The 26,556-nt window shown below is 47.3% G+C and overlaps 1 protein-coding gene across 2 annotated transcripts; it reads right to left on the bottom strand.

Moving 5' to 3' along the window:
- Positions 1 to 308: 308 nt before the first annotated feature.
- CCSAP (centriole, cilia and spindle associated protein) lies at positions 309 to 18,788 on the bottom strand. 2 transcript variants are annotated; one of them, XM_082609436.1, is made up of 4 exons: positions 18,628 to 18,788; positions 17,709 to 18,140; positions 5,786 to 6,054; positions 309 to 4,183 (listed from the first exon to the last, which is right to left on the bottom strand). In XM_082609436.1, exons 2-4 carry the CDS (start codon positions 18,088 to 18,090, stop codon positions 4,007 to 4,009), a joined length of 828 nt encoding a protein of 275 aa, XP_082465562.1. In that variant the 5' UTR covers positions 18,091 to 18,140; positions 18,628 to 18,788; the 3' UTR covers positions 309 to 4,006. The 2 variants fall into 2 exon arrangements, 1 of the variants encoding a protein (XP_082465562.1); XR_014292441.1 differs by lacking the exon at positions 18,628 to 18,788 and adding an exon at positions 4,301 to 4,386 and having other exon boundaries at positions 4,106 to 4,183; positions 17,709 to 18,235.
- Positions 18,789 to 26,556: the final 7,768 nt, after the last annotated feature.

Raw genomic sequence — 26,556 nt, 5'->3', positions numbered from 1 at the left:
AAGGGGGTGGTACTGAAAGGAACCTGCACTTTTTACTCTATAACTTCTCTTTGAGTTACTTTACCCATGCCCTATCACTTTTGTCATTTTCAAAACAATAAGAAGGTGTGAGGGAAAGACTGAGGAAAATGTGGCATTTAAGGCAAAGTATATACACAGAACGTGTCTTTTCCTGGATGTATCTAACGTATCTTGTTAAACATTTATCTAATGAAAAATCCATTTAGGGATCAATGTGATCATCCACTTTCTTCAACCATTTATGTGCTAATCAGAATTATTTTCCACAAAACAGAAGTTTCAGCCTGTAACATTAATGAATTTTATTCACATTTTTCCAAGTAACTGCAATATTCAATACAAGCGAAAAGCAATACATAGTTCTTAGAAAACACAGCCCCAGATTCCCACTGCCCGAGCCTTGGGATGGTAAGTGCCCAGCCTTTGTTCTTCAGAATGTTAAAGTGAATGCAGTGCTCAAAATAAATATACAACAACACAGAGAGACTGTTCTTAAATACAGTTTTGCTAATTATAAAAGAAATCCAAAAAGAGGCCTCTACTGTCTTCACTCAGGTGTCCCGACTTTCAAAATGGAAATAAGTAATAGACAAGCAGCTTTCCCCCCTCTCACACTAGCAGGCTGGAAGGGAGCAAATCTGGGCCCAAAACCTAGACATCACTCCTTGCACAGGATTTGGTATTAAGCACACACCTTACGTTGAAGAGCTCCCTATTCATCCTATTGTACAAAATCCATTTCAAATACAAGGTCACACTTTTAGGATCACTTTTTAAATATTTAGCTGATCACAAGACTAGAGTAAGAACCTTATAAGTCAGGCATTGACAGTTTGATCCCAAACCAACTACAGAATCAGACTGTGTAAATATTAGCACCATTTTTTATCTAGTCCAGTGAAATGTAAAACTATCCACTAAACTATTTTCTACTGAAGCAGTCAACAAGGAAAGTTGTTTTTACTTCTAACATAGGCTTGGCCTCTCTCCCTCTTTGCCAATAATACATTTGAACACTTTATCAAGTACTAACCTTCCGTTGATAAAGTTTACGCCCAGCACAGCCTTAGAACTCAAAAGCCACCTTTCTTTTGTGCAGTTTAGTTGGTTGAGTTTATGTGACCCAGTATACACACCTTTCAGGTTACTAGCAATTTACATTTGATGAATCAATGACAAAGCTATTTCATAAGAAGCACCACAAATGTGTGCTTACTACCTTACAAGTTAATTCAGATAACCTATGCCCTATTTTACTTTTAGTAAACTTGAAAAAATGTATATATGTACTTGGAAATTTTCTGACAGTAGGGGAGTACAAGCATTTTGACACCTCCTAAATAAGAGCGATCTTTTAGGTTTTAAAAGAAAGAAAACGGACAGATTCCTATTTAGTTCTCACTCACCTCGGTCCAGTGGAGGTATTCAGGTGTTACTCAATATTCTATTATTGCTTTTCATAAAAGTAACACAGAAAACATGTTTATGGCAAATTGTTTTAATTAAGAACTTAAAACCAAAATTTTAAAAACAGTCTTATGTAGCAATTATTTTATTCTATATTTTAAATATCACTGGATTCTCAGTTTCAAACTTTTCAACATGATAGGTAATTTTAAACTACCTTGCTGTCTTATAAGTTGTCCAAAGAAATGGGAACATGATCACAACATCAGTTTCTAGAATGAGAAGGAAAAAGTAGGACATCAGATTGTTACAACTTGGGCTTCCCTGGTGGCGCAGTGGTTCAGAGTCCGCCTGCCGATGCAGGGGACGCGGGTTCGTGCCCCGGTCCGGGAAGATCCCACATGCCGCGGAGCGGCTGGGAAGTTACAACTTAAAAAATTCTGTAGGCTTAAAAGATAATCTTTACCCCTAAAGAGAAAGAAAAGTAAAGAAACCCTAACCAACTAATGACTTGGACATAGGAAGGGAACTCACAAGTACTTCATATTGACTCATTCATTGTTCATGCACATTAAAAGTACTTTAAAAATTTTGTTCATTTGTCCTCTACTTAAAAATGGGGAAAAATTGGCCAGTATTGCCCTCTAGGTTCTTCCAGATCTGCATCTGGAGTTTGCAGTAATAAGTAAGCACATTGAATATGAGTCTGTTTTCTAAAGGAGAGAGTCTGGCTTGCTCAGAGCCTCGAAGGGTCGGGTTTCTAAGACAGTCCATCAGTGTGGACCCGAGCTACTCCCCTCGGCCTCTTCCTAAGATTGTCAGCTGCAACGGGAATGGAACGCCAGAGCCGGTGGTTGAAACCGAACATGCAGGAAGTGATTTTAAAGAAACAGTTTCCACCATCACAACGCCACAGGAATTTCATCTTTAGGTACCTGCAATGTTTAAGGACTATAATAACAGCAAGATTCACCAGAATCACTAGCGAGGTTGTTTTGGACAACACTCAGACCTTCTTCGTACTAAATATACATCACAGTGACCAGGAGAGCTCACGATGTATTCACCTAAAAACAATGCAAATATTTTTAAAGTTTTTTTTTTTAAAAAAGCTCATGATTTTTCAGTATGAGTTTGCAAAACTTAATACAGTTGTATAAGATGATACTGTGTGAAGATTTTACATGGAATAAAACATTTGTGTTCTAAAAATTGACCATAATACTTCAAAGACCCAGAGTAAAAATGTCAAGGAAATGCTCAAACTCACATCAAACACCAGATTTTCATTCACACATCTGCACGTGCTAAGTTGGCAAAGTACTTCCTTCTCTCCTATGAGGAGTTTACCATTCATCCTGCAGATTCCTATCTCTCCTGGATGGAAACCAGTGTTTCTCAAAATCACTTTCTACCACAAAAGCAAATGTACTAGAGAGAAGGAGCACGTCATTTACATACACCTCTGCCCACGCACACACCAGCATCCTCTCGCATTAGGTTCTACACAAGGCCTACCGGTTAGCAACCTAAGAGGAATGTATTTCAACCAAAAGTCTGAACAATGTACATCATCAAGGCTTTGTTACTGGTGAGTTCTATGGAGGAGAAAGTAGGGGTGGTCCACATCTCTAATGGGTATCTTAAAATCTGTCCCCATCCCCAATGAGCAGGACAATTAAATTCTAAATGTCGTCGCCAAACTATCAGAAAGGAGGCAAAAGTCCACAGTGAGTGTGTGTCAAAAGGCCAGACTGCAGCAAGTGAACGGTACCCCATTATGTGTTCTTAAAAAATCTCACAATAAAAAGTGACAGACAGTCTTTGACTCAAAAGAAACCAGTACTACTTCTAAACACACTGCACTGGCACTTTGTTTACTGGAATGCACCTGAACTATTAAACTATTAATAAGTGCCTAGATGACAATTTAAAGAGAAAAGATGACCCTCACCCAGCCCAGTAATTCTTAAATATCACAGTCCACGTGAAGTGGTGCTGAACTGAAATGCAAAAGAAAGTTAACTGTTAGGAGCTACCAAAGCTCTACTTTCACTATACATTGAATCAGTACTAGCGTTGAAACTCACTTTTAACTTGATATTCTTTCACAAAGAAATCTACACATAAGGAAAATGAGTCTTCTGCCGCAAGCTGGCGTGACCTTACCAGCTATGGAATCTCAGAAGTCGTTCAGAACAGGAGCAACACAGGCTCCACCTAAACTGAGGGAAGATACTGAAGTTAAGAATCTGTAAGCCATTTAAAGGCATTTGGTGTCAGTATCTGAAAAGATTAAGATGCTTTATAACAAAACCCTTATAAGAATATCAAAGATTTAGGGAATTCTCATAAATAACCAAATGTCTATGGCTTTCAGCTGTCACCCTACTGCTGAGGTAGGTGACCAGGATTCATCAAAAGAGACAATCTTTTGGAAATTCCCTAAGAAAAATCTTGCATAATCAGTTGGTTTCTTAAACCTGTGTCCAGTTTCTTTTGATGGTTTTTGTTTTGTTTTTTCCTTTCTTTCATTTACACTTTTTAAAAGAGGTTGTCTGAGCAACTGTCCCTCCCCTCAAGCTCTGGCGGAGTAGCATCTCATGTACTCCGTCATCCACGGGTTCTCCGACGAGGCAGGCTTGACCCGCCTGTTTTTGTCCACGTCGGCGGAGTGAGCCCGCTGCCTCTGAGCCGCCAGCCGCCTCTTCTCCACCTGCCTTCTGCTCTTGGCTCGCAACGCCGATTCATGAATCTAAGGGAGTCAGAATAAACGTACACTCACTCAGGTGGCTTTGGCGCTAATTTTCCAGAACATTTACAGTGAAGCTTCCCCGTCACCTGGAGCAGGGCAGAGGCAAGCCAGACTCACCATATTCAGGACTTCTGTGTATAAAAGCTTCTCCAGAAGAGCCACTGCCCTGGATTCTGTCTTACCCATCGTCAGCAATAAAGAAACTAGGCAACAGAAAATGTCCACCAGACGAAATTTCAGATATAAATAGTAAGCAACTAATCTGCAGGTACCTCGAGAAACTGGCTCTGGAATATTACTGGAACTCCTTAGCATTAAGCATGGATCAGTATTCCATTGAAGGAATTTAAATGTTTTACAGGGACTTCCCTGGTGGCACAGTGGTTAGGAATCCGCCTGCCAATGCAAGGGACACGGGTTCGAGCCCTGGTCCGGGAAGATCCCACATGTCGCGGAGCAACGAAGCCCATGAGCCACAACTACTGAGCCTGCACCCTAGAGCCCGCGAGCCACAACTACTGAGCCCATGCACTGCAACTACTGAAGCCCGCGCGCCTAGCGCCCGTGCTCCGCAACAAGAGAAGCCCCCGCAATGAGAAGCCCGTGCACCGCAACGAAGAGTAGCCCCTGCTCGCCGCAACTGGAGAAAGCACGCACGCAGCAGCGAAGACCCAACACAGCCAAAAAATAAATTAAAAAATAAATAACATCTTACAGCAAAATACTAACAAATCTCAAAGGATTTTACCAGCTAAGACGTTTAATGAACCTGTTCAACTTAATCCCACCGGGTTACCAGAGGACAGCTCTGTTTTCTCAAATATCACTCTAAACGGCACCATCTGCTAGGGCTCAGAAGCCTGTTCGGTGAACACTGGATCCTGGTATTTAACCAGAATTCAAACAGCCTGAACTTTCTGCTTCTTTTCATTCCCTCTTTGCTTTGGGCTGGAGTGACAGTGTTAGTGCTAACACAGTCATTGCTTTGTGGCTCCACACGTGAGGCCCCCCTCGTCTGCCGTGTCCTCAGGCCTTCGCACAGGGACACTCCAGGGCTGAGTCTGAGGAGAACCAGACCTCCGGGGGATGGATGAGCAGGGGAAACGCAATCACTCTAATTTAATCCAAAGAGAAAACGAGAGTCTAGATAGATGTCGAGAATGCAGGAGATGTGATCTAACAGACAGACAGTAACAAAGGGGTCAAGGGGATGGATACCAGTTATCAAGGCTGATGGAGCAGGGGCCTCTCAGGAGGCCAGAGGCAAATCGAGACGGGCAGCTGCCAACCCTGCCCATGCCCCTCAGGTGCACCTCCTGGCCCCCCAAGAACTTGAGAACCCTGAGTCCTGGCACTTCTCCGCCTGGCTTGGTGTCGGTAAACCCTTCCAGGTACCAGCAAAACCCCCTGACCTCCAGGCAGCTAACATCCTGCATCCTGTTTGCAAATCAGATGCCCAGTTCTAGGCTTTCCTTGGGCCACCTAAGACCTACCATGTCCCAAAGCATCACAGTGATCACAGGGTATGAAGCCAATGACAAAGGCGAGGCCATCCCCCATCCTCCAGGGGGAAAGCAGAGAAGCCCGTTCACTGGCACCCACCTCGTGCACTGGGGCAGAAGCACAGACGTTGTGAGTTTTTTGGCTTCCTGTATCCGTCTGTTTTTCTCCCCACCCATAAAGGGCAAACGGATGCTTATGTTCTTTTATTTTAGTTGATGACCTTTGAGGACTCTTGACCGCTCTCCTACTTCCTCTGGCAGGTAAGGCACTTGGTGGTGGTTGAGGTTCGGTACTGCTGGGTAATTTGTCAGGCTCTCTGGTCCTGATCTGTCGTTCAGGTTTTTCTTTTATGTCTTTCGCTGGCAGTGCTTTTTGAAAAAGGAGATAAAACAAGATGAATGCTTTAAATTCCGGTTTACATATAATTACATATGATTTAAATATTTGGGATGAAAAATTCATAATGCTTAATGAAGTCAGTAACTTTTTCACTTATAGCTCAACTCACAAGTTTCACTTAAAACGTAAGGACAGAAACACATTAGTATAATAATTTTCAGCCTATCCCATTTTAAGATCAACCATAAATACACCAAGATTGAACCAAGCCTATTCAAAAGTAACAACTATCACTCACATTCTGAGATTAAGCATCTTAATTAAATACTAAAAGCTAGAAAGCAACTCAGCCTAATGGCTTCCCCCATGATAAGTCCAATCAGCTTATCGTCTTACTTCAGGGCCAGATCTGGGCCTGTGACAATCATTCAACAGCTGCAAAAGGTTAGTTTTCAAATTACTCAACTGGAGTTCCAGGACTGCATTTCTTTGTGATGCTCCATGATTATGGAAAACGCTCCTCTCAGCTCTCCTGTGCTCCTTGTAAGAGCTGGCCAGTGACCTTAGCTTCAAAAGCCCTCCATCACGATAGGGAGGGTTTCCATAGCTACTCACACACTCACACACACACACACACAGCTGGGCGCCCCCAGTGTGAGCAGCTGGGAAGGGGGCTCTTGTTCTTGACGTGAACCAGGGCCCCTGGTCTACACAGTCCTAAATCTCTCAGCGGGGCTGGGGAAACTCCAGTGGGGAATAGACCTGCCTGAGGTGAACTCAGATACTAAGAACACAGTCCAAAACGTACCTATGTCCCTTAATTACCCTTCATGACTTTCCATTCATTATTTTTATAAGCACTTTATGATCTTGTAAAGGTTGTATTCTTTGTGTAAACCCCTAGCGAGCCTGTGTTTCATCTCAGACTAAACTTATGTCCAAATAAGAGCTCCTTGTGCATCCAGGCTCCATTTCACAGACCCCCTTGTTCACATATGTGGGAAATCCCTCGTTTCCGAGGCTCCAGAATTTGGCTATAGGTGATGATTTTCCAGGTTGCTATTCCCAAACCCCATCACTTTTAGGACACGCTCGGGTCCCTCACCCCTTTAGTGGATCCTTCCTTGCCGACATCCATGTCCCCGCGGAAGTAGAGGCCCTCACACAAAATGCACACGTGTGAATCCTGACAGATCACCGTCATTTCTGTCTTCAGCAATGACCCTGATCTACCAAATTGTTTCATTTATTACTAAGCATTTTAGGGAGCAGACAGCCTGCATCTGACCCTGGGGCTCAGTGCTTTGCACCCCCATGCGCCATATCCATAAACCCAGCCCTGTGCTATCTAGGGATGAGGTGAGATGCCAGCCTTCTGCTGTATCATGAGAACCCAAATCCACCCATCACTCACACACTCCTCTGAGCGATGTGTCCACACCCTGTCCGCTTCTCTTCCCTGGATGTAGGAGAAGAGAAAAGAGCCCATCAGGACCAAGACAACAGAGAGTAGAAGGGGGACCGAGGCTGGTGTAGTCACAACACTGAGAGAGACGGGAACCACCTAAATCATCTTCATCGATTCATTTCCCTTCCTTCTCTTCCTCTAACCCACGTAGGGAGCCTGCCCAGAGAAGACAATAATGATTTGGTTCAAAGGACAAGGTAACGCCAGCCACGAAGAGGTTAGGAAAGTGAATTCCAGAAAGAGGGACTGGCTTGTTCAACGGCCTGGACAGAAGAAAGAATATACGTGGTTCAAACTGAAAGGCACACAGAGATACTAGGGATGAAGGCATGGGGCGGGGGTGGCGGGTAGCGGTGGGGAGAAAAGACTTTCTGTGCCAAGCTCAGAAGTTTTATTTTTTCCTGAAAATGAAGAAGAATCACTGAAGGGTTTTAGGCTGAAAAATGATGTGGTCCTATTTTCATTTCGGGAATGAGGTCTCTAGCAACGAACATGAAGGACGGGTTAGATCAGAGTGGTGGGGACAGAAAGGACAGCTAGGAAAAAATAGCAGAGTCCGGGGAGGGGAGGGTAACCTACAGTGACGGCAGGGGAGGAGCGGTGAGAAAGACCGGAATAGCGTCCACCACACCTGGCCGGTGCTCAGACTCACCCGGGCACCTGTGAACTGCACACTGATCAGACCACAGCGCGGAGAGCCCAGCAGCAGAGGGCGAGATGGACAGGGGAGCGGGCGACGGACACCGCGAGGATGCTGGCAGGCGAAGAGGAGTCTGCGTCCTCAGGGGCTGGGAGTGGCTAGTCATGCTGTCCTCCAGCAGAAGGCTGCCAAAGGATGGGGAAAGGGTGCTTGACGCCTCCGGTGTGAGATGCCCCTGGAGCCACCAAGAAGGCAGCAGCTGGACCCTTAATCTGGGGCCGAGAAGAGAATGTGGAATCGAAGGGGGTCCTGAGCAGGTGGGTGGGGGCCGAGGCTCAGACGGAGAGCAGGTCCCCCAGCGGGGACGCGGAGTAGGCGGTGGGAGTGAGGGAAAAGGGGGCGGAGGGCGGCCCCGGGGCTGAGCTGGCAGACGGAGCAGCCAGGGAGCCAGGGAGAGAACAGTCAGCAAAGTCGAAAAGCTTCCAGGAGAGAAGCCGGAGAAGGACTCCCAGAAAAGGAGAGAGCAGTGAACAGGGCCAGACACTACAGAGAGGGCGGGAGGATGCAGAAGAAAAGAGACAGGGCATTCTAGGGGCAGGGGCTTAGGATGCACCAGCTACTGCGTAAAAAATGAAGAGCTGCCAGGGTGTACTGAACGGCACAGGGAATACAGCCGACACTTTGTAACAATTATAGATGGAGCGTAACCTTTAAAATTGTGAATCACTATGTTGTACACCTGAAACTTATATAATATTGTGAATCAACTATACCTCAACAAAAAAAAAAATAGGATGGTAACTTTTATGTTACATGTGTTTTACCACAATTAAACATAAAGTATTCAGTTTTTTGTTTTTTTTTTTTAAAGAAAGACTCAGCACTGGGCAGCCAGGCTGTCTCACGGGGGATGTAGGGGAGCATAGGGGTGGGGAAGCAGGTCACAGCAGGCTGCAGAGTGAAGAGTGGGGAGACCCCAATGCAGGTAATGCACCAACTCTCCTCACCACAGAGCACTAAAAGGGCTGACACTAAAAACAGCAGAGTCCACAAGCACCCAACACAAGAAACTAAAATCCTCTCCAGAGAGCCTAGGCCTCAGATTATTCCTACAGATAATCTTCCACACACAACGATGAGTGTCCTGGGACGATGACCAGGCACACAAGAGACAAGACGGTAAGGAAGGCCCAGCAGCAGCGAGAGACTTGGGATAATGGGATGATCACTGACCATAAAACAACCATGTTCACGCTCTGTACTTAAAGAAAAAACAAGCTCAAAAATATCTGCAGCGGGAGACAGAAGATGGGAAACACACAAGAGACAGAACATATAACTATAAAATTAATATTTATAAAACTCTTGAAATAGTGCCTGGTACAAGATAAGTGTATACACGTATATGTTTCAAAATCCTATTCAAAGTTTTAAATAAAGACATTTCCAGACAGACAAAACAGTGTCACCACCAGTTACTGTGAAAAATTCTAATACCCGCTTTCTCAGTAACTGAAAAATAAGCTCAGTCTTGATTTAGGACTATGCTATGCAATACAAAAGCCATTAACCACATGTGGCTATTAAATATGTTTAAATTAATTAAAATTAAGTAAAATAAATATTCAGCTCCTCAGTTACACCAATCAAAGTTCAGGTGCTCAATTCCCACATATGGCTCATGGCTGCCACGCTGGATGGTGCAGACAGAGAACCTGCCCCTCATCACAGAAAGTCTGATTGAACAGATTGATTTTTTAAACTATTTGAACAACAGAATTAACACATTTGACCCAATGGGTATATACAGAACACTGCACCCAACAACTGCAGAATATACAATTTTGTCAAGCACATATGGAACATTTACAGAAATCTACTTATCCAAGCAAGGTCATAAAGCAAATCTTAATACATTTACAAAATTGAAATCATATAGAATGTATTCTCTATCATGTAATTAAGCTAGATACAACAACAAAAATAAATTACTTTTTTAAATCTCGTTTTGAAATTTAAAACCTTTTTTAATTGAAGTATAGTTGATTTACAATATTGTGTTAGTTTCAGGTGTACAGCAAAGTAATTCAGATATACACACACACACACACACACACATATTTTTTTCCAGATTGTATTCCATTACAGGTTATTACAAGGTATTGAATATAGTTCCCTGTGCTATACAGGAAATCCTTGTCACTTATCTGTTTTATATATAGTAGTTTGTATCTGTTAACCCCATGCTCCTAATTTATCCCTCCCCCTAAAAACATTTCTAAATAATGCATGGGTCAAAAACAAATCATACAATTGCACAAAAATGTGAATGTACTCAATGCCACTAAGCTATACACTTAAAAATGGTTAAAACGGTAATCTGTGTTGTTAATCCTGTTCCTATTAGAAATGTTTCTACAGTTTCCTCATTAAGCATGATGCAGCTAAAGCAGTAATCAGAATGCAATGTATAGCCTTAAATCAATATATCAAAAAAAAGGGCAGGGGAAAAAATCAATGATAAGCATCCATCTTAAAATGTTATAAAAATAAGCATTAGGGGCTTCCCTGGTTGGCGCAGTGGTTAAGAATCTGCCTGCCAATGCAGGGCACATGGGTTTGAGTCCTGGTCTGGGAAGATCCCACATGCTGTGGAGCAACTAAGCCCGTGCGCCACAACTACTGAGCCTGCGCTCTAGAGCCCATGAGCCACAACTGCTGAGCCCGTCTGCCACAACAACTGAAGCCCGTGCACCTAGAGCCCGTGCCCCACCACAAGAGAAGCCACCACAATGAGAAGCCCTCACACCACAGCGAAGAGTAGCCCCCGCTCGCCACAACTAGAGAAAGCCCGCGTACAGCAACAAAGATCCAATGCAGCCAAAACAAATAAATTAAAAAATAAAAAACTAAAAAAAAAGTAAGCATTAAAAAATTAGAGTAAGGAAAAAAGATCATGAATTATAAACATAAAATAAAGAAAACCGACACAGCCAAGAGTTAGTTTGGGAAAAAAATTCACAGAATTCACAAACCTCTAAGACTAATAAATAAAGTGAAAAATAAAAATAAGTAAAAATAGAGCAAATGGGGTCAGCAGGCTAAATGTGCACTGGCGACACATGCATATAGTCCCTTCCTCCCAAAACCCCACTAAAGTGAAGGAAAAAAGGTATCAACCCACAGGACAAAGAGCAAGGAGGCGATGACATCAGACAAATTTTGGAAGATGGAAAGTGACAAAGAGATAGAAGCGACTCACAGGAAGGAGCAGGATGCTGCTGACTCCCTGCAGGAGAAGGGCCCAGGACACAGCGGAGCCCCACAGGAACTGGCACTGAGGCACCAGACTCCCCAGAAGGCTAGTGCGGCAGACTGCCTTCCCAAAGGTCCGGCATCGATCAGTGCCCCAGATGTTCCTCTGACAGTGTAATATGAATGTGCCTCTGCTGAGAACCAGGGTCCATGCTGCTTCCCCTTGAACCTGGGCAGACTTCTGTGAGCAAAGAATGGGGTGAAAGAGGTGCCACATGGCTCCTGGCAATAAGTCGTCAAGGACAATACAGCAGGTGCCCAGCTCTCTCTCAGGAACGCTCGCCCTTGGAGGCCAGCCTGCATGTGACGAGGAGGGCCAGGCACCTGAAGATGTCACCTGCAAGTGTCCTAGCAGATGGCTGCAGTCCCACGCAGCAGAGACAAGGCACGTCCTGTGCCTGGGGCCAAATTCTAACACACAGAAACCATGAGCAATAATAAAGTAAGGGGCTTCCCTGGTGGCGCAGTGGTTGAGAGTCCGCCTGCCGATGCAGGGGACACGGGTTCGTGCCCCGATCCCGGAAGATCCCACATGCCGCGGAGCGGCTGGGCCCGCGAGCCATGGCCGCGGAGCCTGTGTGTCCGGAGCCTGTGCTCCGCAACGGGAGAGGCCACAGCAGTGAGAGGCCCGCGTACAGCAAAAAAAAAAAAAAAAAAAATAATAATAATAATAATAAAGTAAGAATTGGAGTCTGAAGCACTAGTTTCCAGGGTAATTCTGTTGTGCAGCAATGCATACTTCTTCAACAGTCCTTCCTCTGCTCCTCAGGCCAGGCGACCGCCCTGCCCCCGCCCCAGAATGCAGGTGCCCTACAGCCTGGAGAGGGAGGACTAGAGGGCACCAGGCACAGCAGAAGTAAGGGGTCACCTTCCTGAGAACAGGATGACGTGGTAAAGAACGGGATCCCTCCTCCGTTCCCACAACTCTGCTGCCGGGATGCTGAGAGCCAGGCTTGTGCCCTCCCAGGTAGGAGGATGGAGGACACTGTCTGAGAAGCTGACACTAGAGAAATGGGCAGGTACTGACATTGGCAGCCCCCAGAGAAACAGCGGGGTCCTCCTGCAATTACGGTCACAAGCTCCCCCAGGAACACAGCTCCCGAAAAGCCCTTCAAGCCTCACTCTTAAATATGGGCAGACAGGCTAAGAGCAAGCATTCAAGTACATCCTTTAATAAGAAAGAGACCAAAATATAGAGAAAAAGACTAGGCTGGGAATATAAGAGAGCACTCAAAGGATATTTATGGCTTTGGGGCGGGGGATGGGGGTAGTTAAAAGAAATCCAGAGAGAATAGGATGCTATTTAAAAAAAAATTTTTAAAGAACACTTGGGACAAAAAAGTAATCTCTTTGAAATTAAAAACTAGAATTAACATTTCTATAAGAAAGTTAGAAGATAAAATTAAAGAGTTCTCCTGGAAAATAGAACCAAAAATTCCAATATCAAAAAATTGTTAAATAAAAATGTTAGCGGTTTGATCCAGGAAGTACACCATCCAACTAAAAATAATTATAGAAAGAAAAAATGAATAGAGTGGAGGAAATTATTTTAAACAGTACTAGAAAATATCATGGAATGGAAAGAAATGTTTCCAGATTAAAAAGGCCCACCAAGTTGTCAGCCCAATGAATGAAAAATGACATACACATAGAATTTTAGAGCACCTAGGATGAAGAGAATGTCCCAAAACGTCCCCCCCACCAAAAAAAAAGAAAGAAAGAAAAGAGGTCACGTACCCAAAATAAGCATCAGAATAGCATGGTGCTTCTCAACAGTAAGACCTAAACCTAGGATTCAACATAATAATGCCTTCAAATACTGAAATTTCTAATCTAGGAAGTCTCTATCTTGCCAAAATGGCAGCCCAGCCCTTGGATAAAGGCATTTTCAGACTGCAAGGTGACAAAATGCTTACTCCCCTTCAACATTTCCCCACCAAAAGGAAGGGAGATTTGAGACTTGTGAGATGGGGCTGCATAAAGGAGTTTAGCAAAAGGAATACTCAGGCAATCAGTGAAGAGAAGCCTCAGTTTGACAGCTATGTCAGGTCTGGACAGCATAAAGTCTAAATTAAAACAGGAGAACCAAGGGTTCCACAAAAATGTCTCCAAGGAAAATAATGAAACGAACAGAACACCTAATGTGCCTGGCATATGAAAAGTTTTACAGTACTACCAGACTCTTTCAGGCTGAATGAGTGATGGGAGTACCAAAAACAAACAAACAAACATAAAAGTAAAGCAATGATTAACTCCAGGAAAAACATAAATAATAACCAAGAAAATGTAATCAGCATGTACTACATGGATTACCTGCAAATAACATTTACATAGTCATGATCATCCAAACACAGAATAGTGCTTTAATGAAACAGTCACATAGTTAATACTGTGGTACAAAGTAGGTGCTGGTATGTGTCTAGGGGTGGGGATGGCCAAGCTAAGATCTCGAGCTAAATCATCATAAATATACTGACGGGAAGTCAATATATAATGTTTAAACTAAAAAAGCCAACATTGGTCTGAATGAAAAGAGTGTTGCCCACAATGCTGAAACGAAAGGTAGAGAGTTGGAAGGAGGCCCCTAGGGAGCGAGGGGCATGGGTGGTAGATGGGTCAGGATTATTTTTTCATTTTAAGCCTATTTTTAAAAAATTATGCATATGTATAACTGGTTAAAAAATAAAATTTAATTTAAAAAGAAATGTGAATATGAAGAAAGGAATTGGAGACATTCTAGACCCTCTTTGAAGCATGCTGCTACGGAGAGAAGGGACTTCGCAGTGAACAAGCACCTCCACCCACACCCCCTACACACAGGGAACTTCCCGACAGCTTCTTATACCCATTTCTTAAATAAGAATGAGAAGCCAAGGATCATTAGACGTTTGAGAATAGCTTCTAACAGGAAATGCAGGATTACAAGCAAAAGAAACAAATGCAGGGAGACGGAGGGGAAACAGACTGTGCTGAAGAAACACTGCAAGAAGAAAATGGACAAAAAACTCCTAGTGATATTCTCAGCAAGATAAGAGAGGATACTATGTGCACGAATCAAGAACAAAATACTGTTTTTTTAAAGAAGAATAAAGAGAGGGAGGGAAGGAAGGGAGGGAGGAAAACCTAGAAAACAATTCAACAGCTCTTATATTAAAAAATAAATAGGACCCCACAAATGAAAAATGTAATCGAAGAGTTGGAAGATGAGGTTGAGAATACTGTCCAGAAAAATAGAAGAAAAAGACAGATGGAATGGGGGCCGGGGTAGAAAATGATAGGATACATTTGTTAAGTCTGACATCCAACTAAGGAGTTCAAAAAGAAAGGAATAGAAAAAAAAAATAGAAATGAGAAAACAATTCAAGAAAACTTCCCAGAATTACAAAACATGAGTTTGACTGCAAGGACCCATGAAAGCACATTGGAGGAAAAGAGGCCTGGATTGGGGAAACTTTTCAGAGCACAGAGGACAAAGAGAAGACCTGAAAAGCTTCCCGAGGCGGGGAACGTGTTATCAACAAAGAATGACACAGGAGTGTAACGGCAACATCAGAAGTTCCAACACTGGACAGCAACGCCTCCAGATTTTTTAGAGACAATTACTTCTAACCTAGAATTTCATGCCCAGCCACAAACTATGGAATAGTGAGGATAGAATCTTTTGACATGCAAGGTCTCAGAAAGTTAAACCTCTCACACACCCTTTCTCAGGAAGGTACTAGAAGATAATCTTTGTCAGGAGAGGGTAAACCAAGAAAGAAGACGATGTGAGAGCCACACAACAGAGGGTCCTACCCAAGAGAGAAGCCAGGGAGTCCCTGCGGCGGTGGCCAAGGGCCTTCCCAAGATGCAACCAGGCCAGATGAAAGTAGGTCAGAGGCCCCGGGAGGGACGTCATAAGATGGGGAGGGTGACAGTGAACCTGATGTGTCCGTGGTGTTGCGAAAGAAAGAAAAGGGAATCACGGCAAAAACAATATAGGGCAGCTGTGAGCCACCTTTCCACAGGCACTAACTGTGAATCTAACAAACTCTATGATGACGGTACTGAGAGGGTGGTGATAGGCCATGTGTATGGGTTAGGAGATCACTAAAAAGAATTAAAGCCAATAGATGGTGCTAAAAACTGAAAAAGATCAAGAAGTATCAATAAAAGCCATGTTACCTGGAGAAACAGAAATACGCATTAAGGAAAACCAGAGGAGTGGGAAGTGGCCGCCTAGGGAATGCGCTATTGGTGGTGAGGGGAGCTGCTATAGCGGTACTCAGCCATATAGAGCTACACGATTCTGTGCGTACACATGGCTTCAGTAAAGACAAGGGCTAAGCGCTTACGTTTTATAGAAACTCAAAAGCGTGCTCATCATTCCAGAAAGACTGTCCACTTAAAAACAAGGACTTTCGGGCTTCCCTGGTGGCGCAGTGGTGGAGAGTCCGCCTGCCGATGCAGGGGACACGGGTTCATGCCCCGGTCCGGGAAGACCCCACATGCCGCGGAGCGGCTGGGCCCCTGAGCCACGGCCGCTGAGCCTGCGCGTCCAGAGCCTGTGCTCCGCAACGAGAGAGGCCACAACAGTGAGAGGCCCGCGTACCGCAAAAAAATACTAATAATAAAAATAAATAAAAACAAGGACTTTCAATCCTGCCATTCACAGGGATAGACAGGGGCTGTGACAGGCATGAGCAAACCAAAAGATCCTGGGATTGGGAGTCCTGAAAGCAGAAACATCCTTTCTTCTCCTGGATGCCTAAACCAGAAATATTAGCAGAGAAAAAGTAACTACTTTAGCCACTGGGAAGACTTAGTGTCTCTAAGGAAATCAAAATAATCACGAACTCTTGCAAACACAGACCCCATCCATACTACAGTGCTGTCTAAAAACTGCATTTATCTACGTATGGAAATAACTGACAGCTCTTTTGCAAACAATGAAGGGGAAGAGGCGGGGAGAGAAAAGCCCATTCAGCCTGATAAAGTACATCTCATAACTAAGCTGGTACAGCAGTGCCCCCTTACCCTCTCCACCTTCTGTATGCGAACTTCTAGCAAAGGTTAGGAATGGGTAGGAATTCACAAGTAACCTGAGGATGGAGGGGCAGCTCTGCCACCGATAATGAACCGAGAGTAGCTGAAAACAGTATAACAAGACTCAATTTCCTCTCCTGCTCAGCGTCTCACAGAGAAGCTAGGATGAGAGTCTTACTGAGTACCACTTGCAATTTGACAAACAAAAATAAAATCACTAATGATTTATCCTGAGTTTCATCTATAAAACTGAGATAAAAGCTATGGTCCCATCTCTTAGAATTGTTTTGAACGTTGAATGAGAAAATACATATTCTAAGATCAGTGAATGGATGCATGACAAGCTCTCAGTACCTTTTAGTTATTTTGCTCACCAGAGCCTCTTTAAAACTGAGCGACGCCGGGTGGTGCCTGGCCCACGTTAGAGTATCAGGAAGAAACCAGGGGTTCCTCCAGGCGGTATCTGGGGCATCCATTCAACCTGGCCCTTAGCACCAGTGACCAGCCAGCCCGCCTCACACGCCGAGAGTCACCCCAGCTCTGAGCTCCTCCGGGCAGGAGAGAAGGCGCGGGGCCCCGGCAGCAACTGCAGATGCACCGCCCCCAAGAGCCATTTTCCAGCTGCCTCTCCTCCCGCTCACAGCAGCAGCCGGAGGAGGGGTGGCGAGAAGCGGAGGGAACCAGGCACTTACAAGGATTATCTCCCACCAGCCGGGAGTTACGCAACAGTCTGAGTAAACAATGCAAAATATTCCTTAGGGACAGCGCGGCGAGGTCAGGGAGTTAACACAGAAAACAACGGCCCCATTCACAAGACAGAGCGCTTAGCTCAGTGGTTCCTAACCTCTGGCGGTCACCTTCGAGAATCTGATGAAAGCTGGGCGCCTCTCATAAACAAACGGGCGCTCAGAAATAAACAGATGGGAGTTCAGTGGTCCAGAGGCCACCAAGGCCAGCGGATGAAGACCCGGGGACTTCGCCAGGGACACGTCAAAGGCGTTCACATTGGGCTCAACCCAGAGCCACCTCATTACGGAATAAAGGGTGGGAGGGCGGAGGCGGGGCAGCCACCTTCCTTATTTTGTCAAGGGAGGCGCATTCTCCGCCTACCCAAAATAGATTAAATAAAATCAAGGAAGCGCCTTCTCTGAGCGCTGCGACAAACAGCTGGGCGGTTCAGAGGAGACCCAAGAGCAAATCCAGTCCCGCGAGCGGGGCCCTCCCCGGCCAGGTACCTGGCAGCGCCGAGTCCTCCGCGTCCTCCGCGTCCCTGGCCTCCGCGTCCCCCGCGGCCTCCGCGCCCCGCTCCTCCTCCGGGGCCGCGCGCGCCCGCTGCTCCGGCTCCTCGCGCGCCGCTGGCTCCACCGGCGGCGGCGGCGAGGCGGGGGCGCACTGGGGCGCGGGGGCCCCGGCGCCCGAGGACGCCGACGACGCCGAGTCGTCCGAGGCGCAGGCCGGGCCCCAGTCGTCCCAGAGCCAGGGCGCGTGCGCCTGCTCCAGCAGCCGGCGGCCCAGGCGGTAGTGGAGCAGCGCGCGGTAGCACGGCCCGTACTCGTCCCAGCGCGGCTCCTGGTAGCGCTTCATGTACTCGCTCTTCACGCCGCTTCCCGGGGACATGGTGCCGCCCGCCGGCCCCGAGTGCCCGCCGTTCCGCGCCGCGCTGTCGCCTACGGAACCCGCGGCACAACACAGAGGCGCGCCCCGCCCCTCCACTCGCCCGGCCCGCCGCGACGTTTAAACCCGGAGCCCCGCCCGCACGGGGCGGGACGTGGGGCCGGGAGCGCGGGCGGGGGCGGGGCGTGGGGGCGGGCACGGCGGGGGCGGGCCGGGGCGGTGGGCGGGGCAAGGGCGGAGGGAGCGCGCGGCCTGCCCGGGGGGGGGAGGGGGAGGGGGGAGGGGAGGAGGAGGGGGGAGGGGACCCGGGTGGGAGGCCCCGGCGGGGGTGGGGGCAGAGTGGCAGCGGCTGCGGGGCGTGTGGGGGGGTCAGCCGGGAGGGCGGCCGCGGAGCTCGGAAGGCAGAAGCCGCGGGAGCCCGCGGATGGGCGGTGGAGGAGGGAGACGAAGGAGGCGTGGGCGCGGGGAGCGGGACGGCCTCGCGGTCCCAGGAGAGCCCTCCGAGCGCGGCGTGCGGGCGGGAGAGTCGGACCCGCTTACCTCCTCCGTGCGCCCCCGGCCCTGCGGCGCCGGCCGGTCGGCGCAGCAGCCCGGAGCCGCCCGCTCTCCCTGCGCTTTCCTGCCGAGCAAGATGTCGCTGCCGGCGCGGCGGCCCGCGCTCCTGCAGCAGCCGGGAGGGCAAGGCGCCGCCTCAGTCCCGGGAGCAGATGCCTCCCGCGCGCGCTCCCGAGCCCCGGGCCCCAAGCCCCGGCCCCCGCCCCGCTCGGTGTGGGCGGCGGCTTCGGCGCTGCGCGCGGGGACGCGGGCGACTCGGCTGGCCCGGGCCCCCGCCGCCGCAGGACACATCCGGGAACGAGGCCGCCCCCCCCCCAGCCCGCGACGTTCTGTGGTCTCCTCCCGACACCTGCGCCGGCCGCGCTCCCCAGAAACAACCCCAAGTCCGCACGTTGGCTCTTGCTTCCTCCTCTGTTCACAACACCTGTTACTCTGGCTTTAACCCCTTTTCAACGCTTTGGTACAACTCCTTTCTCGTCTACACCCCGAACGTTTTTGAAGCTATTGATTCAAACTGCCAAGCCACCCTCTCAGAGACTCGTTTGCACAGAAAACGTTGGCGGACTCAGTTGCGTTGTGCTAAGTATACAACGTTGCTCTGGTTGTTACAGTTTCCAACGTGGCCCCATGCAGATTCTTCCCCTTTATTAAAAGGAGCCTGGATACATTAGTAACAAAAAAGATCTGAGAGAAAAGAAGTTCGGGGAAATCAAAACATTAGCAATTGAAAAAAAGGCCCGGGGCCGTGATGAGTTACACGGTTCCGGCCACCATCCTGGATGTCCACCGACTCAGGGCTGTTTGCCCTTCTGTCTCCTGTCTCTGCATCCTGCCCCGCCCCCCATCATAGCCAAAAGATCCAGAGGTAGACGCGCGGCCCAAGCCTACTCTGAGAACTTGAAGTTTAGTTGTCCAGAAGTCATTAACATTCATTGTTAATGGCAGTTTTCTGGAGAGACACTTGTGACCTCCTACTGTTGACACCCCCATGGTGGCCCTGACTTCTCCCCTCCCCAACTTTACCTTCTGTAGCTTGAAATACCCCCAAGAACCTTCTAATGTATCCCCCTTTTATTTAAACTGGTTTCCCATGGTTACAAACAAAAGAACCTTAATATTGATATTAATAACGTGGGGGAAATGACGATGTGCAGTTACACGAAAAATTCTGAACACAATCTGTTTCAGTTAGCTTTGGTTGCATAATTAACCACCTGTTGTGGTTTAAAACAACTACGGTGTATTATTTCTCACGATTTTATGGGTTAGCTGGGCAGTTCCTCTGCTGCTTTAGACTCATTTAAACAGTTGCATTCAGCTGGAGGGAGAGTTGGGCTGGAAGGTTCAAGATGGCCTCACTCACACACCTGGCACTGAGGCTGGCTGTGGGATGGGCTGTCTTGATCTCCTCCTTGCGGTCTCATCCTCCAAGAGGTTAGCCTGGCTTCTTCACCTGGCCCTTTCTTCCAAGAGGTTAATAGCAGAAGTTGGAAGCCCTCTGAAGGTCATATACATCTCTTCTGCTGCATTCTAATGCTCAAATAAGTCACAAGGCTAGCCGAGATCCAGAGAGAGAGAAATTCCACCCCTCCACGGGGAGTAGCAGCGGCAAACTTATATTGCAAAGGGGCATTCATACTGGATGGAGGAATGTGCGGCTGTATCTTACAATCACAAGCACACACGCACAAAGTATATAAGGTACGATACCATTTTTTGTATAACTGAAAAATAGGGTTAGGAATGATTTTTTTTTGTTTTGTTTTACTTTTCCCTATTTTGCACAGTTAAGTGGATTACATTCATTCTAATTTTGTAAAGTGTTATTATTAGTCAGGGCTCACCCACTTGGAAGTGACGAAAACCCGATTCAACTAGCTTAAACAGAAAGAATATTTACTGGCTCCAGCAGACCTAGACCCGGGGATCCATCAATGTCACTGGGACTCTACTTCTTTCTCTTGGTTTTTTGACCTCTGCTTTCCTGGGGGGTGAGGGTGGGAAGAGGGCTGGCCTCTTCTCGCACTGCAATGGACTTCCTGCACACAGCTGGAGAAAGCGCCACTTGTACCCCAAGCTTATGTTGTCTTCGCTGAGGACCACCAGCAAAAGAGCACTTCTTGGTATTCCAATTATAGAGACAGATTCTTGTCACATGCTTAGCTGTTGCCAGGGGTAGGAGGTGATGTGATTGGCCAGGCATGGGTCATGTGCCCATCCCTGTAAATGGGGATAGGGTGGGAGGCTGAAATTGCCAGGAGAACCACAGGGAACAAGGAAGAAGTGGCTTCCCAGAGGAGGGAACGGTAGGCAGACAAAACAACATATGCCCATCTATATATTCATCTTTGTGTTTGGAAGAATAACAGGATGAGAAAGATTTAATTTGACAGCATTTGTGAGGGGAAGTCTTCTGGGATCTATTTGACTGTAAGTAAAGTATGGCTGTTAAGAAATTGAACACAATCATAAGCAATAACTACAAAGTTGTATTTCTATATCAGGGGAGGTAAACCTTTCCTCCAGAGAATCCTCTGTTCATACGGCACTGAAGGACTGCCCGTGTGGATGACGGTATTGATTTGTTCTGCAGGTAGAATCAGGACCAACGAGCAGAGATTACAAGACACAACTGTGGCAAATGTTGTGGACTTGCAACTGGTTTCTGAAGCAAGAGGGAAACTTTAGGACTGGCCTAAGGAGCTCACAGAAGAAGCAGAGAGAGTAGAAAATGGGCAGGCAGCAAAGGGACCTCAGAGGCTGGGCAGCAGGGTCCCCGCCTGGAGAGGAGAGGACTTTGGTAGAAGGAGCCTTCAGTGAGAGGCAACCCTGGGCGGGCCCCTCCATGAGGGAGAGTCGGAGCCAATAGAAAGGAAGGTCAATGCCGGACTCCTGAAAGATCATAGAAAGATAATAGAGATTTGCTACCTAGACATACAGATTCCACATAAGAAGCCTGCTACTGACTAAGTCTGGCAGCACTGGGATGGCAGCCTCACAAAGTGGCAAACCCTGCAGGCTGTCCTCTTTCTGGGGTGCTGGGCTGAACTTCCTGCACTCCCTACTTCCAGAGCCCTGCCACCTGCCGCCCCTGGCACCATCACTCCCTCCCCTCAGGGTGCCATCCCATCCTGTGTCAGTCGTATCCTTCTGAGCCAAGGGAGGCGATCTTCCAAGAGCTTCCCTGACTTCACCCTTCCTTCCTCCCAAGTTGTTCTTTCCATGTCATATGCTCGCCTCCTGCCTCTCCTGACCCCTCTCAGCCGGGGCTCCCTCCATCAGCCTCCATCTTCCCATTCGTCTCTGGACTTCGCCTCTCTCTGTCTCTGTCTCTCTCCCTCCCTCCCTCCCCCTCCCTCGCCTTTTCCCTCTCCTTCTCTCTCCAAACACAAACAAGACTCAGGAGTCCCCTATTCCCTCTACCCTTTTTACAAACCTATCTCCCAGTGTGGAAGCTACAGATGCTATATTTCCCCCAGCCTCCCTTGCAGCTAGAGTAGTCCTGAGGCCTAAATTCTGCTAATCAGATACTCCTGCCCCCAGGCTTAGAATCAGGGTCTGCTGGTGCAGAGAAGCAAGGACCAGGAGGGTCTCTCTTTGGCTGAAATGCCAGTTTCAGAACCTAGTTCCTGGAGCCGCAGTGACCCCAGTGCTTGCAGAAATGCCAGCGTCCAGAGCCAATAGTGTCAGCGATGCAAGCCCCATTGGTCTCCATTGATGTTCTTCCTCTCAGAGCCCCAGACCTCTTCCAGAGATTCTGGAAGCCACCCAAGTGACCTTTAAATCTGTGTCTTTTCTGCTGAAATGAGCAGAGTTGATTTCTCTGAGAGCAATCGAGCACTTCGTTCGATACACTAGTCTGTCCTGACTCCTTCCTCCTCTCTGATGGGCTTCCGGTTTCCTTAGCAGCTTCCTATTCCTCCTCCTCCTCTTTCTTTTTTCATTTTTTTAAATTTTTTTTAATTTTAATTTTTATTTTTGTGGTATGTGGGCCTCTCACTGTTGTGGCCTCTCCCGTTGCAGAGCACGGGCTCTGGACGCGCAGGCTCAGCGGCCATGGCTCACGGGCCCAGCTGCTCCGCGGCATGTGGGATCCTCCCGGACCGGGGCACGAACCCGTGTCCCCTGCATCAGCAGGCAGACTCTCAACCACTGCGCCACCAGGGAAGCCCTCCTCCTCTTTCTTAAACTAAGGATTCCTCATTCTTTCCTCACCTCTCTCCGCCTGCCATCTCTGCACAAGGGACCACATAGCAGTGATTACTGCTCTCTACCGGGGCATCAATACCTCCATGGCCCCCACCCTGCAGACCACCGTCCAGCTCACTGGCCATTCTCCCCTGGTGCATAGCTTGCCAACAGCTCATGTTCAGTGTTCATATTTACCATCTTGCTCTCCCCACCAATCCCTTTGTCTCCTTTCCCTATTTCTGTTAACAGCATTTTCATTCTCCCAGTCACAGGGTCAAAATGTCAGGGTCATCCTTGAGCCTGGCTGCCCACATGCAATCACTGGCTAGGGCAATCATGTCCATCAGATGGTGTCTCACATGTCCATCCCCCTCCCCTCATCACCTTGGTCGGGGATGGAGGCACACTCACAAGCATCAAGCCCCCTTTGTGGCCCTGCAGAGAGAGAGGACCTGATCCAAACAAGGGGTCTGCAGCCCGAGCAGGCCCGGCTAGTTACTGCACCCTCAGCCCCGCCCCCTGCACGACTGCTGGGGAAGCCCCTCCCGTGACCCCAGAGGGGACTGTCAGAGCCACAGGCTGGTCTAGACTGCTCAATGAGGGCAAAGCAAAACAATATTAAAACCAAAAAATCCTCAAGTGCAGCTCAGTACTGTTTAACTGCCCTCTTTCCCTTCTTGTCTACAGTGGATGTAGCCAGGGACTATCATGTAGAAAAATGCATATGAACAGTTCCTTTTATGTGGACAAGTTCTGGGCAAAGCCTTTGTGTCACTGGATTAGTCCTGGTGGTCATAACCTTTTGTCTCAAGGCCATACCGGCCACAGGAAAAATCAAGAATCTGCATTGAAAACAACGAAGTATTTAGCTTGAGTTCCTACCAAGAAGCCTGGAGGAAATACCCCCAACTTGGTAGCCTGGAGCCCTGTTCACGGGAAGAGGGTTCCCAAACAGCAAACCCCAGCCTCAGTGCAGAACACACCCTGTCTATGCAGCAGTGAGGGTGTCCAGACCCCTGCTTATCTCAGGGGCTTCTGGAGTCCTTCACTTCCTGAGAAGAGGCAAAGATGCTCTGTGCTGGCCCCCACTGACCACAGACCCTGACCTGGACCACCAGCTGAGCTCTTCCCTGAGAGGCTACTCAGCCCTGGGACAGGCTCTCAGGTGAAGACCCGTCTCTGTCCGATCGGGCCACTATAACAAAGTACCACAAGTTGGTCAGCTTAACATCGACAGACATTTATTTCTGACAGCGCTGACATCAAGGTGCCCGCCAGCATGGTCGAGTTCTGGGGAGAATCCGCTTCCTCCCTCTCACAGACTGGGCCCTCACATGGTGGGCAAAGGGGCCAGGGAGCTCTCTGGGGCTTTTTCTCTTAGAGCAGGAATCCCATTCACGAGGGCTCCCCAAAAGCCCCACCTCTTAATACCATCACCTTGGGGAGTAGGCTTCACATATGAATTTTAGGGAGACGTGGACATTCAGACCAGAGCAACACTTGTCCTCTGCCCTTCCTCCCCTGCTGCAGCTTCTTATCTTCTAGGGCCTCTCCTGCATGGCCCCCCAACTTTCCCCCTCCCTCCCCCCCTCCACTTCCAGCAGTGCCTCTGTCTCCCTCCAGAAAACTCCCCTTCCCTGCTGTTCCCACTCTCGGTTCCATCTAACAGAGAAGCCAAAATATCCCCAATTTCCTGACTACTCGATAATAAGCCATCAAATCCAGAAAAGCGGTGTGATAACCATGGCAATTCGTCAGAACAGAATTCTACGTGTGTGTCCTCCGGCAGCATCCGGAATGCCTGCCTTGAGGGCGTGCCCAGGCTCGAATTCCGTCTGTCTTGCTCTGTGTGGTGGACTGCTGAGCCCTGGGCTGCCTAGTTGTGTGCATTTCTGAAGGCATTCTCAACCACACTGCCCATACTCCATCAGCCCGTCACCATGCACATCAGGAAACCGATCATTTTCTGAGGCTTCAGAATATTCATGAGAGGATGACATTCTTAGTTGAGCAGCACAGACTCCCTACGCTTCAGGTTTTCCCCCTAGAAAACAGTGCCAGGCTGGGGAGCAAGAAAATATCCTTCATGGAGGGTTGCTAATGAATATGCACTCTCTCCATTGCTCTAGGATTCCAAAGTCTATTTTTTTTTCCCTTGCCTTCTAGCCAATTTACTAGAAAACAGTACTTCAAGAGCACTGCTCTGGCCCCTCACAGAATTGCTTTTTCTGAATTGCACTTAGTGTCAGGGCATCAGCTTCCCTGAAGCACTGGACCAGAAACAGGCAGACGGAACTCTTAGATCCATGAAGGGAGGTGACCTGGTCCACGCTTCGCCTGTGACCCCCTGTGACAACTCATGGCAGAAATTCGTCTCGGGCTTTTATTGACGAGCTGACTAGTTTTTTACATTTTGGACACTGGAATTCTTGGGGGGGGTTGTTTGTTTTTGGTTTTTTTCTTTGCTTCAGCTGCTATAAAGTATAGAGCCAAATTTGTGTCCCAGTTTTGTACATTAACATACCACAGTTTTATTCTGTTTTATATTTTTTTCTTTTCCTCACTCTGATATCCTGTCTTATGGATTTGATCCTTTTGTGTCATGTGTATTTTGGAAGCTGACTTAAATGCTTTTTTAAATGTTTGAAAATTGTTATTTATTTTCCAGAATTCATGTAAAATGTGAACTTTTTAATTCAGTGAGACTTGCAGGAAATGTGTAATATAAAACTACACAGATCTCATATAGGTATATAAGATACATAAGATATATTAAATACCTTAATTGGAAATCAATATCTAAATACACATGAATACTGTATATGTATATATGTATATCTATTCATTACACCTACATATGTATACACACATACACATATATATGTATGCATAAATGAATCACTTTGCTGTACACCTGAAGCTAACACAACATTGTAATTCAACTATACTTCAAAAAATAAATATATATATGTGTGTGTATATATATATATATATATATATGTATGTATGAATCCTTTTTGAATTGGGGATGGGTATAACAAACCCCAAGTAGAAGGGTAAAAATTAAAATGAATAGTTTGCGTTTCTACTCTTTACATGATAGCTGCTATTATTTTAAGGTACTCCAGTGAAGTCAGGACAAAGAGGGATAATAGAGACTTGCCATACACACAGTCATCCCCTCCACCCATGTGGTAGTCAGCTAGCAATAAAGGTCATAGTGCAGCTTGATCGATGTAATCAGTATCCTTTTCCAATGCAGCATTTGGGATATTCAGCTTTGAAATATTGTTATTGGACTAAATGTGATCTGGAAATCTTTTAACCATGGGCATCTTTGAATGGAATGAGGACAGGCTGGTAACATCAGGGACGTCACTGTCCCAGGCCATGACATAGCTGCTAAATTCCAATGGAATTCAATTCCATGCACGTTGCTGAAAGCTTTCTGTGTGCCCAGCGCTGCGCTCAGGGGAGGAGACCTGAAAGACCCAGGTCCTGCTGTGGCCCAGCTGTGCTGAGGGCAGGACATGTGAAGGACTCCGGCCTCAACCTCCAGACTCAAAGTTCAGTGGTTCCCAACTTTCAGGGAGGTCGATACTCTCTTGGGAATATAATAAAAGCTGTAGGTTTCTCCCCAGAAAAAAATAAAGGTACACACAAGACATTTGCTTGCCTGTCAGCCTCTCCCCGTGCTGGCTTATGGATCCTAGAACAAGAGCC

This window comes from Mesoplodon mirus, assembly GCF_964341445.2.
Source record: "Mesoplodon mirus genome assembly, chromosome: 2".
Taxonomy (NCBI): Eukaryota; Metazoa; Chordata; class Mammalia; order Artiodactyla; family Ziphiidae; genus Mesoplodon; species Mesoplodon mirus.
This window is presented reverse-complemented; position numbering and strand designations above follow the sequence as displayed.